We start from the raw sequence: 23390 nt of genomic DNA, 5'->3' as shown, positions 1-23390 counted from the left end.
ATCAAGGGATATTTTAGATTATTATTATTATTATTCGAATATTTTTGTCAAGGGTATATTTCAAATTATTATTATTACTATTATTGCTATTATTATTATTATTAATCAGAATATTTGATCAAGGGTATGTTTCAGATTATTATTATTATTATTATTATTATGAATATTTCTGTCAAGGGTATATTTCAGATTATTATTATTACTATTATTGCTATTATTATTATTATTATTATTATTATTATTAATCAAAATATTTGTGTCAAGGGTATATTTCAGTTTATTATTATTATTACTATTATTATTATTACTAATAATAAATACCCATCCATCCATTTTCCAACCCGCTGAATCCGAACACAGGGTCACGGGGGTCTGCTGGAGCCAATCCCAGCCAACACAGGGCACAAGGCAGGGACCAATCCTGGGCAGGGTGCCAACCCACCGCAAAATAATAAATATATTAATAATAATAATAATAAATTTGAAAAAATGTCTACAGTTCTGTTTTCGCTTTGTCATTCTGGGATTTTGAGTTTTGTCTGATGAGGGAAACAATGAATTGAAATGATTTTAGCACAAGGCTGCAACATCTCAACATGTCTGAAAACTTTCTGGAGATTCCGTATATACACATAGATGCATCACAGTGTTGCGTTGATTATTAATTTTTATTTATTTCCATACTTTCAGTGCTAAAAAATTGGAGAACAGAACAGTTAGTGACAGTCATGTGACCAGCTGATGGCTGTCACTCGCTGACTGAACGTAGATATCTCCTGACGTACAGCCGTGTTGTCACCCAGTGAGACCTTCCCTCTCTGTGTCTTTCCTTACTCTTAGTAATGAGTATAAGGGGTGTGAGTTCACCCAGACTGTAGAATCCAAGTCACTAATTCCTCTTAACGTCAACTTCTTTTTTCAGAGAAGCCCCCAAACACAGCTCTCATCCTGAAGCCCCAACAGACCCTCATATTTGAAGGTGACGTGATGACCCTGAGCTGTGAGGTGAAGGACAGTCCTGCAGCTGGATGGAGATTTTGGTGGTTCACTAACAGCAATAAGTCCTCCATTCCTACCATCTGCAAGGACGGAAGCCGGGAGTCAAAGTGCACAATCCAGTCTGTCACTCTGTCCTACACAGCAGAGTACTGGTGTCGAGCCGGAAGAGGGGAGCCTCCATTTTATCTGAACTCCAGCCGGCCGGTGGTGCTCCAGGTACACGGTAAGTGAGTCGTGACTCTGTGAAGTGCAGAATAACGGATGCCCATTATGGTTCAAGCAGACACCTTGGTAGATAAATGGGTTGGATTTACTGGGAAATATAAGGAGTTAAATGAGATACGGGGATGATGACAGTTATTAGTGGGTCCAGGCTGTGGTTTTAAAATGAATTCAACAAGAACACTTGGGCAAAGTTGGAAACTTGTAAAAAATAAATTTTCTTCATACCAATAACTATAGACACAGGTAATAAGAGAGCAAGTAGTGTGGGAGACAGGAGGGCTTTAGGAACATTAAAAGCTCAACTTGATGTTGTTTTGGAGGAATTAAGTGGATAGGATTAGGGCTAAACAGCCTCTCCTTGTCGAAAGTCCTTCTAATGTTCTAATGAGATATCTGTAAGAACTCTGAGACGGAGTGGCGCTCCATCCAATCGCACTCCTGCTTGGTAAGCTCAGGTGTAGTCGACTGATTGATCATTAAAAAAGATGGAACCAAACATGACCCTGCTAGCTAAGTGCCAGCCATACATGCCCACAGAAACAGCACACCTTGTATCACAGTCATGAAATACTCGACCTCATTGAAGAAAAGTCAGTCTGTCTGGCCACACCGTGGCTTTTTGTCATTTAAAGCACAACCGGCTCCATGTACACAGAATCAGGCACTGATCAGGGCAAAGCCAACGATGAAACAGGAATGTTAAAGTGTAAAAATAAATGTTGTTTTATTACACACTTGAATAATCCAAAAACATAAATTAAAAAAAGAGGCAGAAGGTGAGAACAAAGGGAAACAATCACAGATAAAGCTAAAGATGAGCGCAGGTCAAAAACACAGAAGATGAGAGCATTGGGCTGCAGGCCTTCACAAAGACAAGAGGCACAATGCTGGAGCACACACCTCGAGCGAATCCAGTGAGGCTCCCATCAGGCAAGTGCAGCAGTTTTAGTGTTGCTTAGCAACAGACACTGACAGGAGGGGCCAGGGGACAAATGTAGGCAAGAGGAGGGGCTCAAGGGGCGGGGCTCCTGCCAACAGTTGACACATAGCAAGGCGCCAAGAAGGATTTCCTTTTAAACGCACACATTTGATAAAGTTATCGGGTCATCACTGTCATGTCTACAGCGAAATTCTTACACACGTGTGCTAATCAACATTTCGTTCCCTTTCGGCTTTATGCTGCATTTTAAAATTGTAGGGTCAGATTTGTAAGAAGGAATGAGGACTTGTGTTAAAATCAGTGTTGGTGTAACAGAAAAGATTCCAGTTTGAGGAGGTCTGGACCTGCAATCTTCTAGAAGTCTTTACTTATTTGATCTGATAATGGAGGTGTTGACTTGTGGGATAAAAGACCAATCCCCCCAGAGCAGGCTTTGTGCTGATGACATTGTGTTGTGTTGCACCAGAAAAGAGGAAGAATGGAGAAGACGGGCTTTGGAAGACAGAGAGTTGAAGATAAATAGGAAGAAGATGGAATATCTGAGGTTTAATGAGGATCAGGATTCAGAAGTTAGCCTTTGAAAAGAGTGCAGGGGATTAAATATCTAGAATCAGTGGTAATTGGTGATTTGAATTCTTTATTTGCCATATACAATTTCTTTTATTAGGAGTTTGTCATTTTTCGTATACCCAAATAAGTCTCCAAAGATATTTTTGGGGTCAGAGGGCAGGCTCAGTTATTTGTACATCGCCCCTGGAGCAGTTGCAGGATAAGGGCCTTTGCTCAGACGCCCAGCGGAGTGGCATTCCTTCTGTCACTGCCAGGATTTGAACACACAACCTTTGAATTACCAGCCCAGATCCTTTGGCCAGAGAGCCACCACTCCACCCAGCTGCAGGGATAATTCACAGAGTGCAGTGTGGATGGAACCAAAGGAAGAAGGAAGCGATCAGGAGAAAAATTAAGGTGAAGGTTAAACATCAGGTTTTTAAGACCAACGATGATGTCTGGAGCTCAGACATGGACAGTAAAGGGAGCCCAGGAGAAGAAGCTGAATGAAGAAGAAATTAAAATGTGGAGATGAACGTGTGGAGTCACAAAAAAGGGACAGAATGAGAAATGAGACAATCAGAGGTGCAGCTGCGTATGTCCCAAATGAACAAAGTACTGCAGCCTTTAGTTTGCTTCAAAGGATCTTTCAGGCAATAGTGTGACACATGTTCCAATAATTCCACAAACCAAAGATCTTTATTTTAAAAGTTTTAGTAAAGTTTCAAAGCAAAACAATTCACAGAAACATAGAGGAAAAAAGTTGAATAGATCGGACTCTGCAGTTGCATGAATAAAAGGTAAAGTAGCACTTCTGGTTAGCGGAAAGAGCCCAAAAGTTGATAGAAGTCGACGTTTTGTACCAAATACTGTATGCAAAATTTGGTTGACTGAAGTGACAGCGTACTCAAGTTATCGTGTTTATACACACTGTCACAAAACGAGACAAAGACAGATAAAGTGTTGGGGCAGCCACCCGTGTAATTTGGTATCCTGGCTGCTAAATTCGTTTTTCTCAAAAAAACCAGCACTGAAGTGCATACAACAGAGTCCAAAACAAGACTGTCAGAGAAGGGAAAAAGGGAAGGCTTTTAAAGGGGGAGACAGGAAGTGAGGTCATAAGGATCGGGCACGTGTTCATCATTCATTGGATTAGGCTCGGATGTGACATCAGGGGGGCCGGAGCTGGTAAGGTCTGTCTCCATTGGCTCGGCCCCAGAAGTGACGTCAAGAGAGACAGGTGGAACCTCCCGAGTTTTGTCTACAGGGAAGTGAGAAAGAGAGTTAGTGCACTCTGCCACATCCCAGCATGCCTCAGAACTGCCTTCACTCGAGCCCTTTAGCTGCCTCCCATGCGCGCGTGCGTGACAACACACACACACACACACACACACACACACACACGCATAATTCCATACAAGAAAGTCAGGGAGATCTAAAACATCAAATTGTAGGACGGTTACAATACTTCCCATACACTTCATATACGAGAAAGTCAGGGAGGTCTAAAACGTCGACATTTCATCAAACTCTCGACATTGAATTTTTGGTCGACTACAATACTTTCCCTATACTCCGTAAACAAGAAAGTAAAAATGATATTAAAGAAAAGAGATGTTCTTGTTTAAGAAAGTTCTGTTTAAGTATTTATCTTGTTGATATTTCTCTATATTTGGTCCTACAGTCGTACTTTCAAATGCTTATTTCAAAACAGTCATTAAACTGTATGTCGTCTCCTATTTGCAAATGTATCTAGCCGTCCATGCTAAGCAATAAGACTGTTTCTTACTCAAGGAAAATTCCATTTCTTATTAACTTACAGGGGATAGAACACCACATTCTAGGTAGCTGTAAGAAACTGATACTCTGGTGCTGAATTTAAACAGACACTTAAATTAGTTGAACTTTAACATTTGTGACCAGACGAGGGCTCCCAAACCCGACACACGCAGACACCAGGCACATGTTTGACGTTTTCCTTTCGCTCTCCACAACAGCACAGCACACAAACACCAATGAATACGGCACTTTCTTTTTCTGTTCCTTCCTCCTTTCTGTTCTCTCTGTTTCTCTGTCTCTCGTGACCTTCACCTCCACTCCTCCTCTGGCAAGCTTCATGTCACTCCATCCCGACTCAGGTGGCCCATTAGCACATTCCAGAAGTACTCCCAGGTGTGGAAGAAGCCCAACATCATAGGGCTCTTCAGTGTCCACAGCTCCCCCTGGTGGCACCCACAGAACCCAACATGGCAGCAGCGAACTCCAACTCCCAGCATGCCTTATGGGAATCTGTGGTGCAATTGCAATCCAGGGGGTGCTGCCCTCTAACATCCCCGGGGGAGATAATATTTTGCGCCCGCTCTCTCCCCCAGTCCTTCCATCATATAGGCCCCCAGCCGTCCGCCACATGTTACTCTCTAAGATTAGATCTTACAAAAGGTACAACAAAAGTGGGAGAGACATCTAGGAATGTGAGGAGGAGAGACAAGGAATATGTGGAGAAAGAGGGACGGGATGAAAGTCCAAGAGAACAGAAAGCGAGGGAGGCCAAGGTGGAGGTGGATGGATAAAGTAAAAGAAGATCTGAAGGAAAAGGGCTTCACTGGAGGTGTATGGAGGAGGTTGATCAGGCACATTGAACCACATAGAAGTGGGAAAAGATGAAAAAACATTTGAAAATGTTACATACGAGAATTCTTGAAAGTAACGTATGTAATAAGTCAAGACTCTGATGGTCTGTGCATTGTGGACTCCTACTACTAAAGCAGCTCCTCCTTTTTATCTCCACTCACAGTAACTCCACAATTCACACATTCACTGAGTAGGTTCATGAATTAAGTGTGTAGGACGCTGGGCTGTTGGACTTCTCACGTGTTGTTTTTTTATTTTACGCAGTGGCATTTGATAAGCCCGTCCTGTCACCGCTCACCCAGTGGTCAGTATGGATTGGACAGCCCATCTCTCTGCACTGCAAGACTCAGTTGAAGAACACGGCACAGCGGGGACACCTTCGGTATCGCTTTTACAGAAATGGGACAGTTTGGACACAACCGGGGTCCCAGGAGACTTTGACCATCTCATCAGCTGAAATCAGTGACACGGGGCTTTATAGCTGTGAAGTGGAGGCCATGGGCACCAATGTGAAAAAACAAAGTGACACCGTCAACGTGAGAGTGACAGGTAAGGAAGGCCGAGGGTATCGAGGATGGGATGGGGTTTTGTTGTGTCAGGGTCCTAGGGTGACCCGATTCTCCCCTTTGTATTCTTTATTATGCAGACTTGAACTTGATGCCCCCAAATTCCTACGATAGTCTGCGTATGTTACATTACCTTTTATATCTACGACCTTGATTAACAAGATAGAACACCAGAACAGGCAGCAGAAAGTTACACGTCTGTTCATCAGCTATTCTAGATAATCTGCCCAAAATAGTAAATAAAGTAAAACGAATGTGTAGTGGTGCTACGGGCTAGAGAACTGCAGATCCCTTGGGTGTTGCACTATAGGACAGTTTCTGGTCCCAGTCAGATTCACACTGTTGTAGGGACGATGGTTTGTTTCTTTTTTTTTGGTGGAAATCCCAGGAACGCACCCAGCTTTGACCCGACTCACACCAGTCACACACAGAGACATGAAATACAGCAAATCAAATACGTAACTGAGCGATATATTAAATGAAAAGGAAATACAAACAACCAGTAAGCCGATAACCCTCCCCTTCCTCTACGGAGATAACAAACACAACTTCTTCTTCTGCTTTCGGCTGATCCCATTAGGGGTTGCCACAGCAGATCATCTGTTCGCATATGGATTTGGCAAAATTTTACACCGGATGCCCTTCTTGACGTAACCCTCCCCATTATTCCGGGCTTGGGACCAGCACAAGATAACACAACACCTAACAATAAACCCTCACGACGACGTCCATAAGCCAATCCCATGTATCAGCAGTAATTAAAGCTTGGCGAGCGGCAGATCCTGTGAACTGTTCTCAGAGGTCCATATAAAGTTTGTCCTACCGTTTCTGAAGCGGTTAGGGATGAATGGGAGTGTTCCCTGCAACGAGGCACAATGCAGATGGCCAAGAGAGAGGACTTACATCCAATCAAGACAGTATTCCACGTATATTCCAAACAGGCGACGGCTCTGACAGACAAACAACGGTGATCCTTCTTCCTTCGGTCTTACTGGTTCCTGCATTTAAGAGCCCATCTTCTTCTCAGCCTCCCCTGCACCCTTCGAACGTGTCCAATAGTGCGACACCCAAGGGCCAACGGGGATTCGCAGTTCCCTAGTCCGTAGCACCGCTACAAATGTAACAAAAATGCTATTACAGCCTAACTAACAGTTCATCTTACGTTCTTATATTTACTACCAGGTGACTCTCTGTTTTAGCACGCTGGTTGGACTCTGGACCGGCTTGGTCTTTTGCTCCCACCTGGTCTTTAAATGGAGTGGCAGAAATGAGCGTCATGGCCTGTTCTCATCTCCGTAGAAAATGGCAGAGAGAGAGCGAGAGCGTGTGTGTCTTTGCAGGCCTCGTTTCTCCCTTCTGATGATCCTTGACTCGCTTCTTGCATGTACAGCATGACAGTGTGTAGGACCCAGTGACTCAGCTCAGGGAGATTCAGCCCCCATTTCAACTCCTGCTTTGTTCCAGTCAGCATTTTTTCAAGTTTCAAAGGATGTACAAATGTACTTTCAAAAATTCAAGAAAGAAAGAATGCGCAGGTGCATTCAATTCTTATTATCCATAAGGGATTACGTTCCTGAGAGATCCCCTCTGACATGGAAACCACTGATATTGAAGCATTGATCCTACAGGAAAGATGATCAGCAAAATCCAGCGGCATTCTGGCTTAGGGGGAGAACTGGTGAAGGGAGACTTTTGGGCCCCCGCTTTATGACTTTTGGTTGATCATCTTCTAGGCTTTCCTCCCAGAGGTCATGAGCGACCACAACAGAGCCAATCCAGGGACCTCACTAAATCTTTTAATCAGTAGTGATGATGGTCAGTGTGTACAAAGAGCAGCACCTTCATCAGTTCAACCTTATGACCCGCACTTAATTGGAATTCCTCATTCGTGGGGAACACGGCCCAGTCCACCTCACAAATGGGGTTCAATAGATTACCGATACCTCTCTGCACCGGGTAGACATACGTTGATCCGTTTAGTGCAATGTATGTGTAGCCCCCGATATCTAAGGACATCACAGACCTGTTATTGCTCAATCTCACATTTTGCTGCTGCATGATAGGCCTCTGTTGCTACGTGGGGCTCCATCTGGACTGAGACTTGGGTTCTTTCCCCAGCAGCCAGGATGCTCACACTGGGGCTTAACAAGCCCAAAGCCTCCATGACTGCTGCTGCCTTTCAATGACCAGTTGTCTTCATCACCAGTCACTCCAGCTCCTTGATCACTTAGCTGGAGCGACCGTTTCCTTCAGCCCCAACTTGTGTCGGCCTAACACTCTTTCTTGGGGCTCTCCTTCCAGCTGCCTTTGCTCCATTGAGCCTGCTCTCGCTCGCTCGCTCGCTGTTTTGCACCGGCTCTCTCCTTCCTGCCACCTTCTTCTTACTTAACCTCCCTTCCATTTCTTTCGTTCTCTTTTTCTCTCTCTCCCTAGCCACCTTGCGCTTCTATTTATTGCGGAGACGTGGATCAGATGTGGCAATTAGCAACTCCCGGCATCAATTATGGATGTGGACGACTCCTCACCTGTGCACTTAAGCGAGCACCGCCCACATCACAAATTTTCCCCGGAACCGCTCAGCCACACACACCCCCTCACTAAGCCGCGATTATTGATGTAAAAAGTGGCCTTTTTGACTTGAGGTGTGGACCCGCTACACTACAGTATGGCCGCAAATAGGCGTGATTAGACCGTGGGTGTAGGGAAATGTGTTGCACTTTTATAACAGTGGATAAGCAAATCCATGGGAATGGAATCCACAGAGATCTAGGATCTACAGTAATGAGGTCATAGACTGTTCTCACAAACCAGGCCTTCTTTCTTGGATTGATGGAGTCAGAAGCTCATTGGAATTAACCTTGTCAAACTGGTTACAAATAGATCGATAGAAAGCCTTCACGTAAATCCTCCTTACCAGTAGCTGCTGCATTTCCCACCTTAGGCTTATACTCAAGTCAATATGTTTTTCCAGTTTTTCCAGGTAAAATTAGGTACCTCGGCTTATATTCGGGTCGGCTTATACTCGAGTATATACGGTACCTTCCTAAAGTCACAAGTAGGCTGCAGAGCTTCCCATTTACATATACAAAGTACAGCGATGGCAAAAGTGTGATATGCATTCTTTCTCCAATGTAGAACCCTCGTCATCATCTGAGTTCACCTCTGTTATAGGGTGTCTTTATGTGAAAACAGCAGTGTCAGATCAGGGGGAGCGTGAACACGACTGAGAGAATAAAACTGAATTTTAAAAATATTTAGGTTCTTGAAGCGCACTTCTGTTATATTTGTACCTTTTGTGAAAGTGTTCATTTGATATTTGGACTTCTGGCTTCACACATTATATATACACATGAATATATATATATATATATATATATTTGAAGTTCCTCTTGGGATTAATAAAGTATCTATCTATCTATCTATCTATCTATCTATCTATCTATCTATCTATCTATCTATCTCTACACTTCATGTCTACATTTTGTCAATTATTACTAAAACATGAAAAACGTTTCTGTTTTAACGATGTGTTTACATAGACCGTTGTAGACACATATGAAATGCATGTCTTCCAAATAACGATCTTGTTTTTATAAAAGGTGTCATTTTGCTTGACTTCCCACTCTATACAACTCTAAGCAACTGACACGCAGGCAAACAGACTAGAGCTGAGAAAACCTGTGCGGAGTGGGGGGATGTGATAGCAGGCTGCTTGCTGCTTATCAACACATTTAAAGGACAAAAGACTCTGACGGAGAGGTGCGAAGGGATTTAAGGTGGGACGGATTTATGAGTTTTTTCGTAGGCTTTGGTAATTCTAGTGTTAAGCAGTTTCTCGTAGGCCTACCACTTCCTCTTCTAACAGCTGCCACTACCGTTGACTACCAGGTCAGGTAATACAGATCACGGTCTGTAATCCAATATTTGCTCTATAAGACGCACAGACGTTTCCACCCACTTTTGGGGGAAAAAAGCGCGTCTTATGGAGCAAAAAATACAGTAAATACAGCAAAGGAATAAAAACCATCAGATTGTACTTCCCAAAGTGACCGGTACTTGACAACTAGCCTGCACTGGTTTACCCGTCGGGCACTCCACTCCTCAGTGTGTGTGTGTGTGTGTGTGTGTGTGTGTGTGTGATGCTGCTCTGGACATTCAGACTGAATTTAGGAAGAGAAACTTGTAGCAGCTCAAGGCTTCTCCTTCACACAGCGTTTTACTTTTGGTTACAGTGATGCCAATACTAGCTGGCTTGACCCTAACTACCAATTTCAGTCAACAGTTCTGGGAATCCAAGTCAGTGACTTTCTGCTTTGCTCTCGTTGACCTCAGCTGCAGGCGAGGCTTTGTCCCAATTCCTTCAGGATCAGCTTTCTCCAGCACACACAGAAGGACGTTCAGCACTTTATTGTTACTTTGTACCGAATCTCGAGTTTTGTTAGGTGGCAAGCAGAAACGCTTCTGAAACGAGGGATGAATGGAATGAGACCAACACCTAAGCCCTGCCCACCACCTGAATATTAAAAAAACACACCAGAAAAATGTCCCGATAAATTTGATATATTAAAAACCGTTTACAAACAGTAACGAAAATGAATAGCAACCATATAAAATGTCTGCCCCCTAAATAACCCCCCTAAGACAATACAGTAATCCCTCGCTATATCGTGCTTTGTCTTTCGCGGTTTCACTCTATCGCGGATTTTAAATGTAAGCATATCTAAATATATATCACAGATTTTTCACTGGTTCGCCGCTTTCTGCGGACAATGGGTCTTTTAATTTAGGTTACATGCTTCCTCAGTTTGATTGCCCAGTTGATTTCATACAAGGGATGCTATTGGCGGTTGGCTTAAAAGCTACCCAATCAGAGCATGTATTACATATTAACTAAAACTCCTCAATGCTATAAGATGTGCTTCCCGCGCGGTGCTTGTTTGCTTCTCTCTATCTTTCTTTCTCGCTCTCTCTGCCTGACGGAGGGGGTGTGAGCAGAGGGGCTGTTTGCACAGAGGACACGGACGCTCCTCTACAAAATGCCGCTTTATCGCGGTGCTTCTGTATACTTAAAAGCATGTATTGATTTTTGATTGTTTGCTTTTCTTTGCGAGCGCTCTCTCTGACATTCTCTGCTCCTGACGCGCTCCTTTGAAGATAAGATATATTTGCATTCTTTTAATTGTGAGAAAGAACTGTCATCTCTGTCTTGTAATGGAGCACAGTTTAAACGTTTGACTAAAGGGTGTTATTTCATGTCTAGAGGGCTCTAATAATGTTAACAGTGTGGGAGAGTTTATAAGGGCTTAAAATATATAAAAATAACCATACAAACATATGGTTTCTACTTCGCGGATTTTCACCTATCGCGGGGGGGTCTGGAACGCAACCCCCGCGATCGAGGAGGGATTACTGTACACCCGGCCCTAAAAGTCTTTAACATAAACTGTGGTTTATGGAGCCTGAAATGCAATAAACTGTTACTTGCAAAAAGGATGTCATGGAATATTCAACCTTTGTAAACTAATGCCCACAAAATGGATCATACAATGAGGCCCCACCACCAGTGTCCAGAAATTTATAATCTTCTGAGGCGTTCCACTTCCAACCATAAACAGGAATGGGAAAAATGCCCACCACCACTGCCCCTGTATCTGGTGGCAGTGCCAATCCTCCTCTTCTGTGATATCCAGTTCTAAACTGGTCTCTTACTGCTGCTGCTAGAGTGTGTGGTGTCAGGCATGTGTGTTGGGGGGCTCCTCCGCAGGCTTGGCACAGGTATGCAATAAACTGCAGAGATGAAAGGGGGGGCTACCATTAACTTTGTCCTCTTTGTTTTATTCCCTCACAATGCAGAGAAGCTGCCCAATAAGGGCACCTAAAATTGCACCTTCTGGTCCGACCGCCATAAAAGATGGGCATCCCAGGAGGCCAACTCAAGCTGCAGGATGGAGCACTGGCTTGTTGGGATCCTTCATTATATTCTTATGAGAAACCCCGGATCAGCGCAAAGCCCCACACTTTCCTTTCCTTTTTCCGTGTTTTTTATTTCATCTGGCGATGAATAAAAGGGACAATCCGGTTGGCATCCCAAAAATCAGTTTTAAGTTTTCCACTGCCCGACCACAATGGAAAGTAAACAATTCCTCCATATCCTCCTCTGCCAGTTTTATCAGTTACAAACTGCTCATCCACGCAAGCCCAGTTTAAATCCACAAGACCTCATATTGACAAACCAGAAACCTGTGCCATCAGTATTATTACTGGCATATAACTAACATTAAACAGGACACGCTGCATATAAAGAACACTCCACATGGTATGTGCCAACACTTCAACGGTTTTAGACGCTCTTCTCGATCTTCGTGTTCACCGCACCTTGTGATTGGGGGCCGTACAGCAGTTAATCTTTCAGGTTTTACTCACAGAGGTCTTCACTGGCTAGCATGAAAATCATATCTTCTGGGAGGCTGATGATCAGTTGACTCCCTTCTTCAATAAGATGAACACGTTGCACCACGTATGATCTCTCATGCTTTTCCTCAGCAATATTTAGAATTACGTGTGGCACCCATAACCAAATTATGGAGGGGTTACCCTTTGGGGTAAAACTTCAGCTCATAACACCTGGAACGTCGGTTGGCAACTTTGAGGTGGTGATTGATGACCAGCTGTGTCTCCAGGACAATAGTTCAAATTTGTCTTGGTTTTGTAGATTCAGTCTATACAAAAATCAATAAGATCAGAGCGTATCTGACGGAAAATAAATCGGGACTCCTGGTCCAGGCTTTGTTCTTGTCATATCTGGACTACTGCAACCTTCTGCTAGCAGAAGCCACCAAGTTGCTGCAGATGATTCAAAGGCAGCAACATGTCTGGTGTTCAACCAACGAAGGGGGGCACACATCACTCCTCCCTTCAGATCACAACACTTGATTCTCGTCTACAGAGTAGTCTGTGGGTCAGCACCCGCATATATGGAGATACTTGTGAGGTCCTCTGTTACTTCTCGACCTCTCAGATTTGCTAATGAATGGCTTCTGGTGATGCCAGCTCTGCATGGTGGCAAATCTCAATCCAGACTTATTTTATGTGTACCTCCTAGCTGGTGGAATGAGCTGCCCACCTCCATTTTGAAATTCGGGCTCCCTCAAACCATTTGCCTTTTTGTAACCTGGCAATTGTAACTCGCTTGTTCTGAGCTCCTCATTTGTGAAGATCCATTTTGTCACCTCGTCCTGTCACACTTGTCTCCCAGCAGTCCCCTAGATGGATGTTTACTCCAACCTCTTTTGTAAGTCACTTTGGATAAAAGTGTCTACTAAGCAAATACATGAAAATGTAAAAGGCCTTTGGCTACATTCAAAGTATTAAATGACAAAGATGTCCGCCCACACTCACATTTTCACATCGTTTACGGAAGTTTCTCCACTGACGCTAAAACAACCAAAATCACATGCGCCGTAGCCGTTTGTCTAAATGACCTGCGTGCAGCAATGGAGACTGGAAGACAAAGTGTCGTCCTTGAAAGGATGCTCACGCCACCAGCCACAGTATTTATTGGCTTTGTGCGCACTTAACACTTGTGAAAAGATGATCCTTGACACAATATAAAGGTTTGGAGCAGCCACCCGTGTACTTGGCCTTGACTGCAAAAGGCAAAGTTGTAGTGATTGTAACCGCTACGCTTCACTTAGTTTATAGTGGAAATTTAACTAATGATTGCATGTCAACCCCAAACTGTCTTCAGACCCCTTCCCACGGTGCAGAAAATGACATCCGCTAATAAAAGTGATTTTACAAAAAATGTGCAGCAAAAAATATAATTAATACTTTATCTACAATCCCACAAACTCCCCGTACATAAACTGATTTCGAAAACCACCCGCCCTCTCCCAATATACACAGTGTGGGGAACAGCCCGGACACAGACAGGTAGACATTGTTTAAATCACCACCACACTCTTATTTACACTATTTACAAGACAGTGAAGCGCACAACCCAGTGCCGTAGCACCAATCACCCTCAGTCCAGGCCCTCAACACAATGCCTATCTCTTCTTCTGACCGCCTCCACTCCGAGCTCTGACCTCTTCCACCCGAACTCCAGCCATTGAATTTAGGGAGGCGGCCCCTTTTATCCCCACCCAGACGAGCTCCAGGTGCCTCCCGATAACCTTTCGCCGGCCCTCCCTGGTGTGGCGGAAGTACAGGCTGTGCACACAGAAGCACTCCGGGTGTCCCTGGTCTTCTTCCCCCCAGCACTTCCAGGTGTGGCGGAAGTGCTGAGGACCAGGGCTCCTCAGGCATCTGGGCGCCCCCTGGCGGTGACCACAGGCCCCAGTAGGGTTGAGCTTCCATACTCCTTTCCCTTGGTCTTCATAGCCACCAGGGCGGTCACCCCCTCGTGGTCTGGAGGAGGTGTAAGCCCTCCTCCGGTCCTTCTGAGCATCTCGGTTGGATAGGTACCACCCCCAGCCACTCGCCACAGTGCCTCATCGCCAGTGAAGACCCGTTGGGCGCAGCGGCCTGTCCCGTGAGGGCAGGTCTCCAATGAAGCGAGTCCTACTGCATGTCCGGGGTCTGGTCCTGCAACATAAAAGGCAGAAACAGGAGCGGAAATGCTGTGCTACACACAGGCAGCGCTCCCCTTCTGACCGGCACCCCGGGAATTGCGCCTTTGGCACCCCATCTGCGGATTCCATGCCCCTCTAGTTGGGAAAACAGACAGGTCGGCTTGCACCCCCGCCATCTCAGCTGACTTCACTCTGCATCCACAGGGGACGGCCCTTCTCTGGATGTGAGCAGCCTGCCCCAAGTCTTCCCTTATCAGAGGAACTGGCTCTTTTCCTTCAGTTCCTCCTCTTTCTCTGGGATGCCGTGACAGTTTGTGTCTCCCTATGGGAAAGGTGTACACCCTGTCCCATCTGCGTCCCTGTGGTACGACGCGAAACCGCCACTGGCTCGGGGCATAGGGCGCTGGGACCCAAGGCACTCATCTGCCGGCATCCTGCCTCCCCTCTTGCTCTCTCTCTCCTCACCACGTTACCAGCTTCCACCACCATTTCCACTATTGGAGCCCCCCTACTTGAATCCGATCACTCCCGTCACTGTTCTTTTCGGTGGGGTCTCCCTTATCCTTTATGGGGCCAGTTCCACTTACCTGCCCTGCTGTGCCATTCCGGCCGGAGGATCCAACGTCACACCGATCCATCCACGGTCACAGCGTCGTCACGGACATGATTGTCTTCCCCTCCAACTTTTCCGGTTCCTCTCAGAGGGCACATACCATCTGCAATAGCGACTCTGCGGGCTGAAGGCACTCCCCCAGCTTAGCAGAGCCGCCAGAAAGCACAGACAGTCAGCCAATGGTGGATGAACCTGTCGACCAGTCACACACGCTGGCTGCCTTCCGAGGGGCCGTCTCCCCGGCTCAGGATGAACATTTGTTGGTCCCAACTCCGACAAATCATCGGCAGGTACGCAACACACACACCGTCCAATCCCTTGCTTGTCTCAGGGAGGGACTTCTGGTCCGTGGCCATCTTGTTTCCCCTGCTCCTGGTGCGGTGGCATGCCTCCGGACAACTCAGCAGCTGCTGTGGCCATCCGAGCTGCAGTGACTCCTCCTCCTCAGCTCTTCCTGCTGCCACCGCTCTGATGAAGCCCCGCAGATCAGTACGCATCTGCCACCGACGCGGATCCGGGCAGTCCCGGCCTACAACACACAAAACAGAAGGGGCCGGCTGCCGGTGAGCAGGGAATTTGTAATATTAACAATAAGAGCAGCTCACTACTGAAAACAGTAAATATAGGAAGCAGTGGGGATCGAACCACGGACTCTTGAATACAATTCAGCAAATCTTACCGCTACGCCACGGAAGCTACTGTATTGTTCTTGAACCTTTTGTGAAAGTGTTGATTTGATCTTTGGACTTCAGGCTTCACACATTCTAAAGTTTATGCCTACATTTTGTAACATTTGTTACTAAAATATGAAAAAGTTTCTGTTTTAAAAATGTGTTTACACAGATTACTGTAGAAATGAAACACACATGAAATGCATGTGCTCCAAATAACGATCTTTTATTTCTACTCTAAAACTCCAGCACTTCACTCCCAGATAATCAAACAAGGCACGAGCTGGGAGGACTTTGTGAACATTCTGCAGCAGTGGGGAGATGGAATAGCAGGCTGCTTGCTGCTTGTATTTATCGGCACATTTACAGGACAAAAGACGCTGCCGGAGAGGTGCGAACGGATTTAAGGTGGGCCGGATTTACGAGTTGTCTCGTAGGCTCTGGTAATCCTAGTGTTAAATGATGCACCGCAGGGACATCTCTGGATGTCATTTCCCTCTGATCTGATGAGACCCAAAGAGGGGTCCTGTGAGGAGAACTGAATTCAGAAAAGAGGGGGTCTGCCAGGTGCATCAGAGCAAAAGACGTGTGTGCCAAAGCAAAGTGGGTCTTGCCAGCCTGTCCTACACCACCATGACGCCAGAAAATCGCACAGCTCAGTCCTTCACACCTCGCCAATTCAGAGTCACCAATTAACCTGAGGATTGTGTCTGAGGGACATGAGCGCAAAGACCAATGTCCATAGACACACGGGGGGACATTTAGACCCCACGCAGGACTCTGTAGTCGTCATATGGCATCACTGAGGCCTGTGCTACCCTGAAAGCACCTCAATCAGCTCTACTTAGTTAATGAAAATGACAATAAGTGGATTAAGGACGGGTCAGAGATTATAGAGAATGTGATGCCGATGTCACTTACAGTTTGTCACTTGTATTTATATTTTGGCTTCCTCAGTCTGGCACCACGCCTCAGCTCTCAGCCTGATTATTTTCAGCTGCAGATGATTGCTTTTCAAATGGTGGTTTCTGCTGCATTTTGACTGAATCGTTTTTAAAAATTGATCAACCGCACAACTGTTTCTGTAAGACGTGTGCCAGGCCTGAGGAGACGGCTGCATTGACGTCCTTCAGATGGTCTGTGGTGACAAAAACACTTGTGTTCAGCTGCCAAGTACGCTCTTTTTTTAGAGACGCAGTTGGTGAGACAGAAGGATGAAAATATCTGTATCAAGGTCAGCTTTTTTTAGGACCCCAGTGTACCCCATTGATTCTCATTCGTTGGTGTATTTTAAAATGCATTGTTCTTAATTTCTGCATTGCAAGGAGCAGCAAGGGGGGCACAATACAAGAAGTGTGTAGAGAGTGCCAGTCTGTCAAAGGGCACACTCATGTTCACTCATCACTGACAGTCCGCCACTCAACTTAAACTTCCACGTCTTTGAGAAAGGAGAGGTGAAAAATAACTTTAGGGTTAGGGTTTGCAACTTCAGGTGTGAAGTTCTTGTTCAATACATGAAAATACAAAAAAAAAAGCAATGTAAGCAAACAGAAGGTGATGTGTCGCCCCCTGGTGGTCAAGTCGAAGACACACAAGTTGAATGGGTAGCTGCTACCACCTGGCATACTGTATGTAATGGTGTCATGAAACACTCAGACTCCTTTACTCCTCCGCCTCTTCTGGTCAAATGAAGTTGGCCTCTCGAGAGGCTTCTCTGCTGCTCTGGTTGAGCAGAAGATGCAGAGCTGGATGCCTGGTGGAAGTGACGTGAGGCTTGTCCTGGTTGATTCTATGGAGGGAAACTGATATGCGTGTGAAGAAACGTTCCGCCCTGCGGCAACACCTCTGGGGCTTCAGTTATAAAACTTTCTGTGGAATGGAGTGTCCAAATATGCATATCACAAATAGCAGGAAAGTGCATACACCAAAAAAAATATGATTTATATAACCCAGAGTACACAATTTACCCTTTATAATGTAAATCACAAGCACCTTGGAAGTATGCGCAAGGCAATGCACGTCAACTGCTGCCTGAAACATCCATATATGGAGCATGCTAATCAACCTCATACATATGCAATCACGATGCTGCAGAACTTCATTGGCTGGTAGAGCAGCCACAGAGACCTCAGCGCCTGCTTTAAGAGGCTGTGCTCCACAATTAAGCGTGCAAATCTATTAGAATTAAAATTAGAATTTGAATTAGAATTTGAGGCCTTTATTGTCATGTATAACGAAATTACAAAGAAGCTACTCCTTCAGATTCAAAGAAAAGAAATGGCAAAGTGCCACTTCTGGTTAACGGAAATCGCCCAAAGGAAAGCTATGTTTTGTACCTAATACTTGTATGCAAAATTTGGTTTACTTGAGTGAAAGTGCACTCAAGTTATTATCTTTAAATACACACAGACACACAGACATCATTCCTAAAATGGTATTTTCAGGGAGTTCTAAAATGTTGAGATTCATCAAAATCTTGACATCGGATTTTCGGACGGTTACAATACTTCCCCTACACTTTGTATACGAGAAAGTCAGGGAGGTCTAAAACATCGAGATTCATCAAAATCTTGACATTGAATCTTTGGACGATTACAGTACTTTCCCTATGCTCTGCATATGAGAAAGTAAAAAAGAAAACTATTATTGATGTAGTAACTATAAAGTATTACATATAAAACTTATAGTGCCTCTCCTCTGTGCTCTGGGTATCTGGGAATGGCGTAATGCGCCAACATCTGTGCAGGTAGCCACTATCACCACTATCACCTGACTCCTGTAATGGTGTGATTGCCGTTACAATGAATAGTGCGGGCCGCGTGAAACAATGAGGGCTCAGCCAGTGACCTCACCAAGAAGCCATTCACGATGCACAGAGACTGTCACGTCAGCCAATGCTACTTTACCTAAAAGTAAATGAATCACAGGCTGACTCGGGCCACCGAGACATGATGTTTGTCAGTCTCATCTTGGCATCACAGCCTACCTGTGCACTAATGGAAGGTAACAGCTTACAGTTAACAAAATGTCCTCACTAGGTGTCCTTGTCACAATACGAGTGCAGTAAACTACCTTTGTATGTTAGGATTTACGTATGTGAAGCCACGCCATATTCCTGAGCTGTCGGTCGGTTCACAGAGAAGTGACAACAGGTGGCAGATATAAAGTGACAGAAGAGCCAGAAAAGTTCTTCAGGTCAAATCCAGTACACCACATTGGCCACTCAGTGTGTGCGTCACAGTCATCACTTCTGAGGTGTCGTATGTTTGTCACATCAATGCACGTTGTGATAACTCAGTGATATGAACTATTATGTTTATTTACGTATTTATTGGTGTGGCTGATGCTTTTATGCAAAGCGACTTACAAAAGAGGTAAACAGAATCGAGGAACATTAGGCCTGAGCTTCTTTGTTCAGCATATGTAGTCGGACAGGTAACAAAAATCACAAGTGAAAATGTAATAACTAATAATTTAGAATCATAGATTACAATCAATGCCACAATTAAACTTAGGCTGCGGATATTCTTAATGCCACACGTTGTGGGTGCTTCATGACTCTGCAGCCAGGTGGACCTAACGTTGCGCTTTTAGCCGTGATAAATGTCATAACTTTATTGACGATCATACGTGTTTAGCAAGCATGAACAACAACGTCTTTTACCACGTCACATTACTGGCACCCCCCTAGTGTCCTCTGGTGGGTCAAGAGGGCGCAGACAGGTCCTCAGTAATCTGCTTATGTTTAACAATTTAGCACTTGAACTCTACACAAGGGCACAACTAGAAGATCACTAAGAAGATCAACAAGGGGTCTGAGATGTACATTAAGAAGCACCTCTAATTTGATTGTCTCCTTTTTGTCTTCTCCAGATCGACCAAAGCTTTTCCTCACAATGAGACCCTCATGGCAGACGGTCTACTATGGAGAGACTGTGACCCTCAGCTGCCAGATGAATATCGATATCCCTGGACTGCAGTATCAATGGTATAAAGATGGCAAGAGATCACTGGCACCTTATGCTGTGGGTCACATAGTGGAGAGCCACATCTACACCATTAGCGCCATCGTGTGGTCTGACCAGGGTGAATACAAGTGCCAGGCCCACACGGGAAAGCCATCTATTCAGTCGTACACCAGCAGGCCTCTTGTTTTAAATATAAGTAAGTCAGTCCATTTGTTCATTCATTTTTCTGGAACACGTGTCTCCACTTTATGATCTTGGGGAACTGCAGCAAAGAAGGAGCCCACCTAAGGATGATGTGCCTGACCCTCATAGTAAGAACTCTTATGAATCCATTTCAGTCGCCAATAACCTGCAGGTCTTTGACATTTGAGATAAAGAGACCCCGACACAGGGGGGTTTGAGTCCAGGATTTTTGAACTTTGTGATGGCCCCCATACCAACTATAAGTAAATGAGTCGGGGTTATACTTAGTGGTTGTTTTTTATTCATTACGTGCCTGAAACAATACACTTAAACCACATCCAGGGTTTGAGTCAGACTCCCAGCTCTTGTCCGTATTACATTTGCATGTTCTTCCCAGGTCAGCGGGGGACACGTGGGTGAAGTTAATTGCTGCCCTGGGAAGACCCTGAATTGGACTAAGTGGGTTTGAGAATGTGATTTTATAGATTGATAAGGCAATGAATACTTCTTTGGTTCTTTGCAGCTGAGCACCCAGAGGTTTCCTTTCTGCAATGGCCGACATGGACGGTCCTGTTTGCGGGAGAGAAACTTACACTCAACTGCAGAGTAAACGGAGATCCTCAGATTAAGAAATTCCGGTGGTTCATGGCGACAGCAAACCATCTGAGACAAAATCTGTCCTGTGAAAACATCCCAGGCTGCTCCATCACATTTTCAGACAAGAACCAGAGCGGCCTGTACTGGTGTGAGACGGAATCGGGAGAGAAACGCAGCAAAGCGGTCAGCTTCACCGTCACGGGTGAGTCATTGACAGATGATCTCAACTGGGGTCCGAGACATCAAACACACGCTGCTCTCAGTCGACTTTGGCTTGGTAATGACCGTGACCCGTGTCTTATGTTCACCACGAACATCCCTCAGCAGAGCGAAACTCAGAAGGCCTCATGATTCCTGTTGATATTTTGTGCACAGTCACAACATACAAAGATGAATTTAATAATCCATACACTGCATCCACTAGCAATACGATCTGGTCATCTGAGGGAACGTCAGGCTGATACACTCATACATTTTGGGACGGCAACCCATCCATCCCTGTTTACTCTAAGGATTGAATGAAAATAACACTCGATGGCAGGAATCCCACTGAAATAATGTGGTTGCTTCATCTGCCATCAGATACAGTCATATGATAAAGTTTGGGACCCCCTCTCAACCTGCATAATAATTGACTCTCCTTTCAACAGTAAAGATATCAGTGGTATGTCTTTCATTTCTTAGGAACATCTGAGCACTGCGTGTTTTCTGAACAAAGATTTTTAGTGACGCAGTATTTAGTTATGAAATGAAATCAAATGTGAAAAACTGGCTGTGCACAAATGTGGGTCCCCTTGTCACTGTGCTGATTTGAATGCCTGTCACCCCTCAATGCTGATTACTTGGTTGGATGAGCTTGTTAAGCCATGAACTTCATAGACAGGAGTGTCCAATCATGAGTGGTCAAAGGTATTTAAGGTGGTCAATTACAAGTTGTGCTTCCTTCCCTTTGACTCTCCTCTGAAGAGTGACAGACAGCATGGGATCCTCAAAGCAACTCTCCAAAGATCTGAAAACAAAGATTGTTGAGTCTCCTGGTTTAGGGGAAGGCTACAAAAAGCCATCTCAGAGGTTTAAACTGTCAGTTTCAAGTGTAAGGAATGGAATCAGGAAATGGAAGGCCACAGGCACAGTTGCTGTTAAACCAACCCAGCAGGTCTGGCAGGCCAAGAAAAATACAAGAGCGGCATATGAAGAGGCAGGATTGTGAGAATGGTGACAGACAACCACAGATCACCTCAAAGACCTGCAAGAACATCTCGCTGCAGATGGTGTATCTGGACATCGTTCTACAATTCAGCTCATCTGTATGGCAGGGTGATGAGAGAGAAGCCCTTTCTGCACTCACGCCACAAACAGAGTCGCTTGTTGTATCAAATGCTCATTTAGACAAGCCAGAAAGTGTTTTGGACTGATGAGACAAAAATGGAGTTATTTGGTCAGAACAAAAAGTGCTTTGCATGGCAGAAGAAGAACACCACATTCCAAGACAAACACCTGCTACCTACTGTCAAATGTGGTGGAGGTCCCATCATGCTGTGGGGCTGTGTGGCCAGTTCAGGGACTGGGGCCCTTGTTAAAGTCGAGGATCAGATGAATTCAACTCAATATCAACAAATTCTTCAGGATAATGTTCAAGAATCAGTCACAAAGTTGAAGTTACTTAAGCAGGGGTTGGATATTCCAACAAGACGATGACCCAAAACACAGTTGGAAATCTACAAAGACATTCATGCAGAGAGAGAAGTACAATGTTCTGGAATGGCCGTCACAGTCCGCTGACTTGAATATCATCGACAATCTATGGGATGATTTGAAGCAGGCTGTCCATCAGATTGAACTGAACTGGAGAGATTTGGTATGAAGAATGGTCAGAAATACCAACATCCAGAATCCAGACACTCATCACAGGCTATAGGAGGACAGCGTCTGGAGGGTCAAAGGAGCAAAAGGAGGCTCAGCTAAGTATTGATGTCATATCTCTGTTGTGTGCCCACATTTATACACCTGTCTAATTTTGTGATGATGCATATTGCATATTTTCTGTTAATCCAATAAACATGTCACTACTGAAATCCTACTGTCTCCATAAGGCATGTCAGATATTAAAAGGAAGTTGCTACTTTGAAAGCTCAGTCAATGAGAAACAAAAATCTAACGAATTAAGAGGGGTCCCCAAACTTTTTCATATGACTGTAAGAGCGGAGCTCCTTTGCTCAGGTCGCTTGGTTAGGAAGTGCCGCCTCCTCCTGGGTGGTCTCGCTTTTATGATCCAGGGTCCAGAAGGAGTGTAGCCAGTCGCAGTCATTGGGCAATTTCTCTGCACTGTGGAGGAAGAAGAAGAAGACATGGCAGTTAGTGGCACTGTCCCCTCTCGGTCTGGGGTGGCATCATTCGGAGGGTGACCCTCTGACGCACATGCGTGACAATGTCCACTTTGGGCTATAGAAGTCTACGGTACATTGAATGAATTGGCCGATCTTTACTTTCTGCAGTGTGTTCAGAGAGCCCGCCATCACAAAGCAGCAGAGGCTAACGAAACAAGCCATTATTTCATGTAGCGCCTTACTCAGGGGGCTTTCTAAGCTCAATTTCACAGCACGACAGTTTCAAAGTATTTTTCACAATTAGCGATGCGTAAAAAAAGCCATCTTGCTTTGCATACAGTTTTTCAAAATTGACGCTAACATTCACTTTGCATTTGATTTTGCAATCACGGAAAACACAAAACTCACTAAAAAGTGCTTTTTTTGTAGTTTTTTTTTGTGGTCTATGAAGCGTTGTTCAAACTTGTGTGTTTATTCTTACCCCACTGGGTGGCCATCTTCTTCACCAGCCCTTTAAGATGACTCTGACCAGAAGGGAAAACCAACTG

General features: G+C 44.9%; 1 protein-coding gene across 1 annotated transcript in view; it reads left to right on the top strand.

The window, feature by feature from the left end:
• Positions 1 to 23390, top strand: part of LOC120522960 (hemicentin-1-like) — a 112002-nt gene that overhangs the window by 44485 nt on the left and 44127 nt on the right. Inside the window, exons 10-13 of the mRNA XM_039743818.1 lie at positions 923 to 1222; positions 5609 to 5893; positions 19641 to 19931; positions 20442 to 20717. Of these exons, the coding sequence (XP_039599752.1) occupies positions 923 to 1222; positions 5609 to 5893; positions 19641 to 19931; positions 20442 to 20717 (1152 nt within the window). The remainder of the gene's footprint in view (positions 1 to 922; positions 1223 to 5608; positions 5894 to 19640; positions 19932 to 20441; positions 20718 to 23390) is intronic.

Source organism: Polypterus senegalus, chromosome 1 (assembly GCF_016835505.1).
Source record: "Polypterus senegalus isolate Bchr_013 chromosome 1, ASM1683550v1, whole genome shotgun sequence".
NCBI lineage: Eukaryota > Metazoa > Chordata > Cladistia > Polypteriformes > Polypteridae > Polypterus > Polypterus senegalus.
Note: the sequence above shows the minus strand (reverse complement) of the source record. Positions and strands in the feature narration are given on the sequence as shown.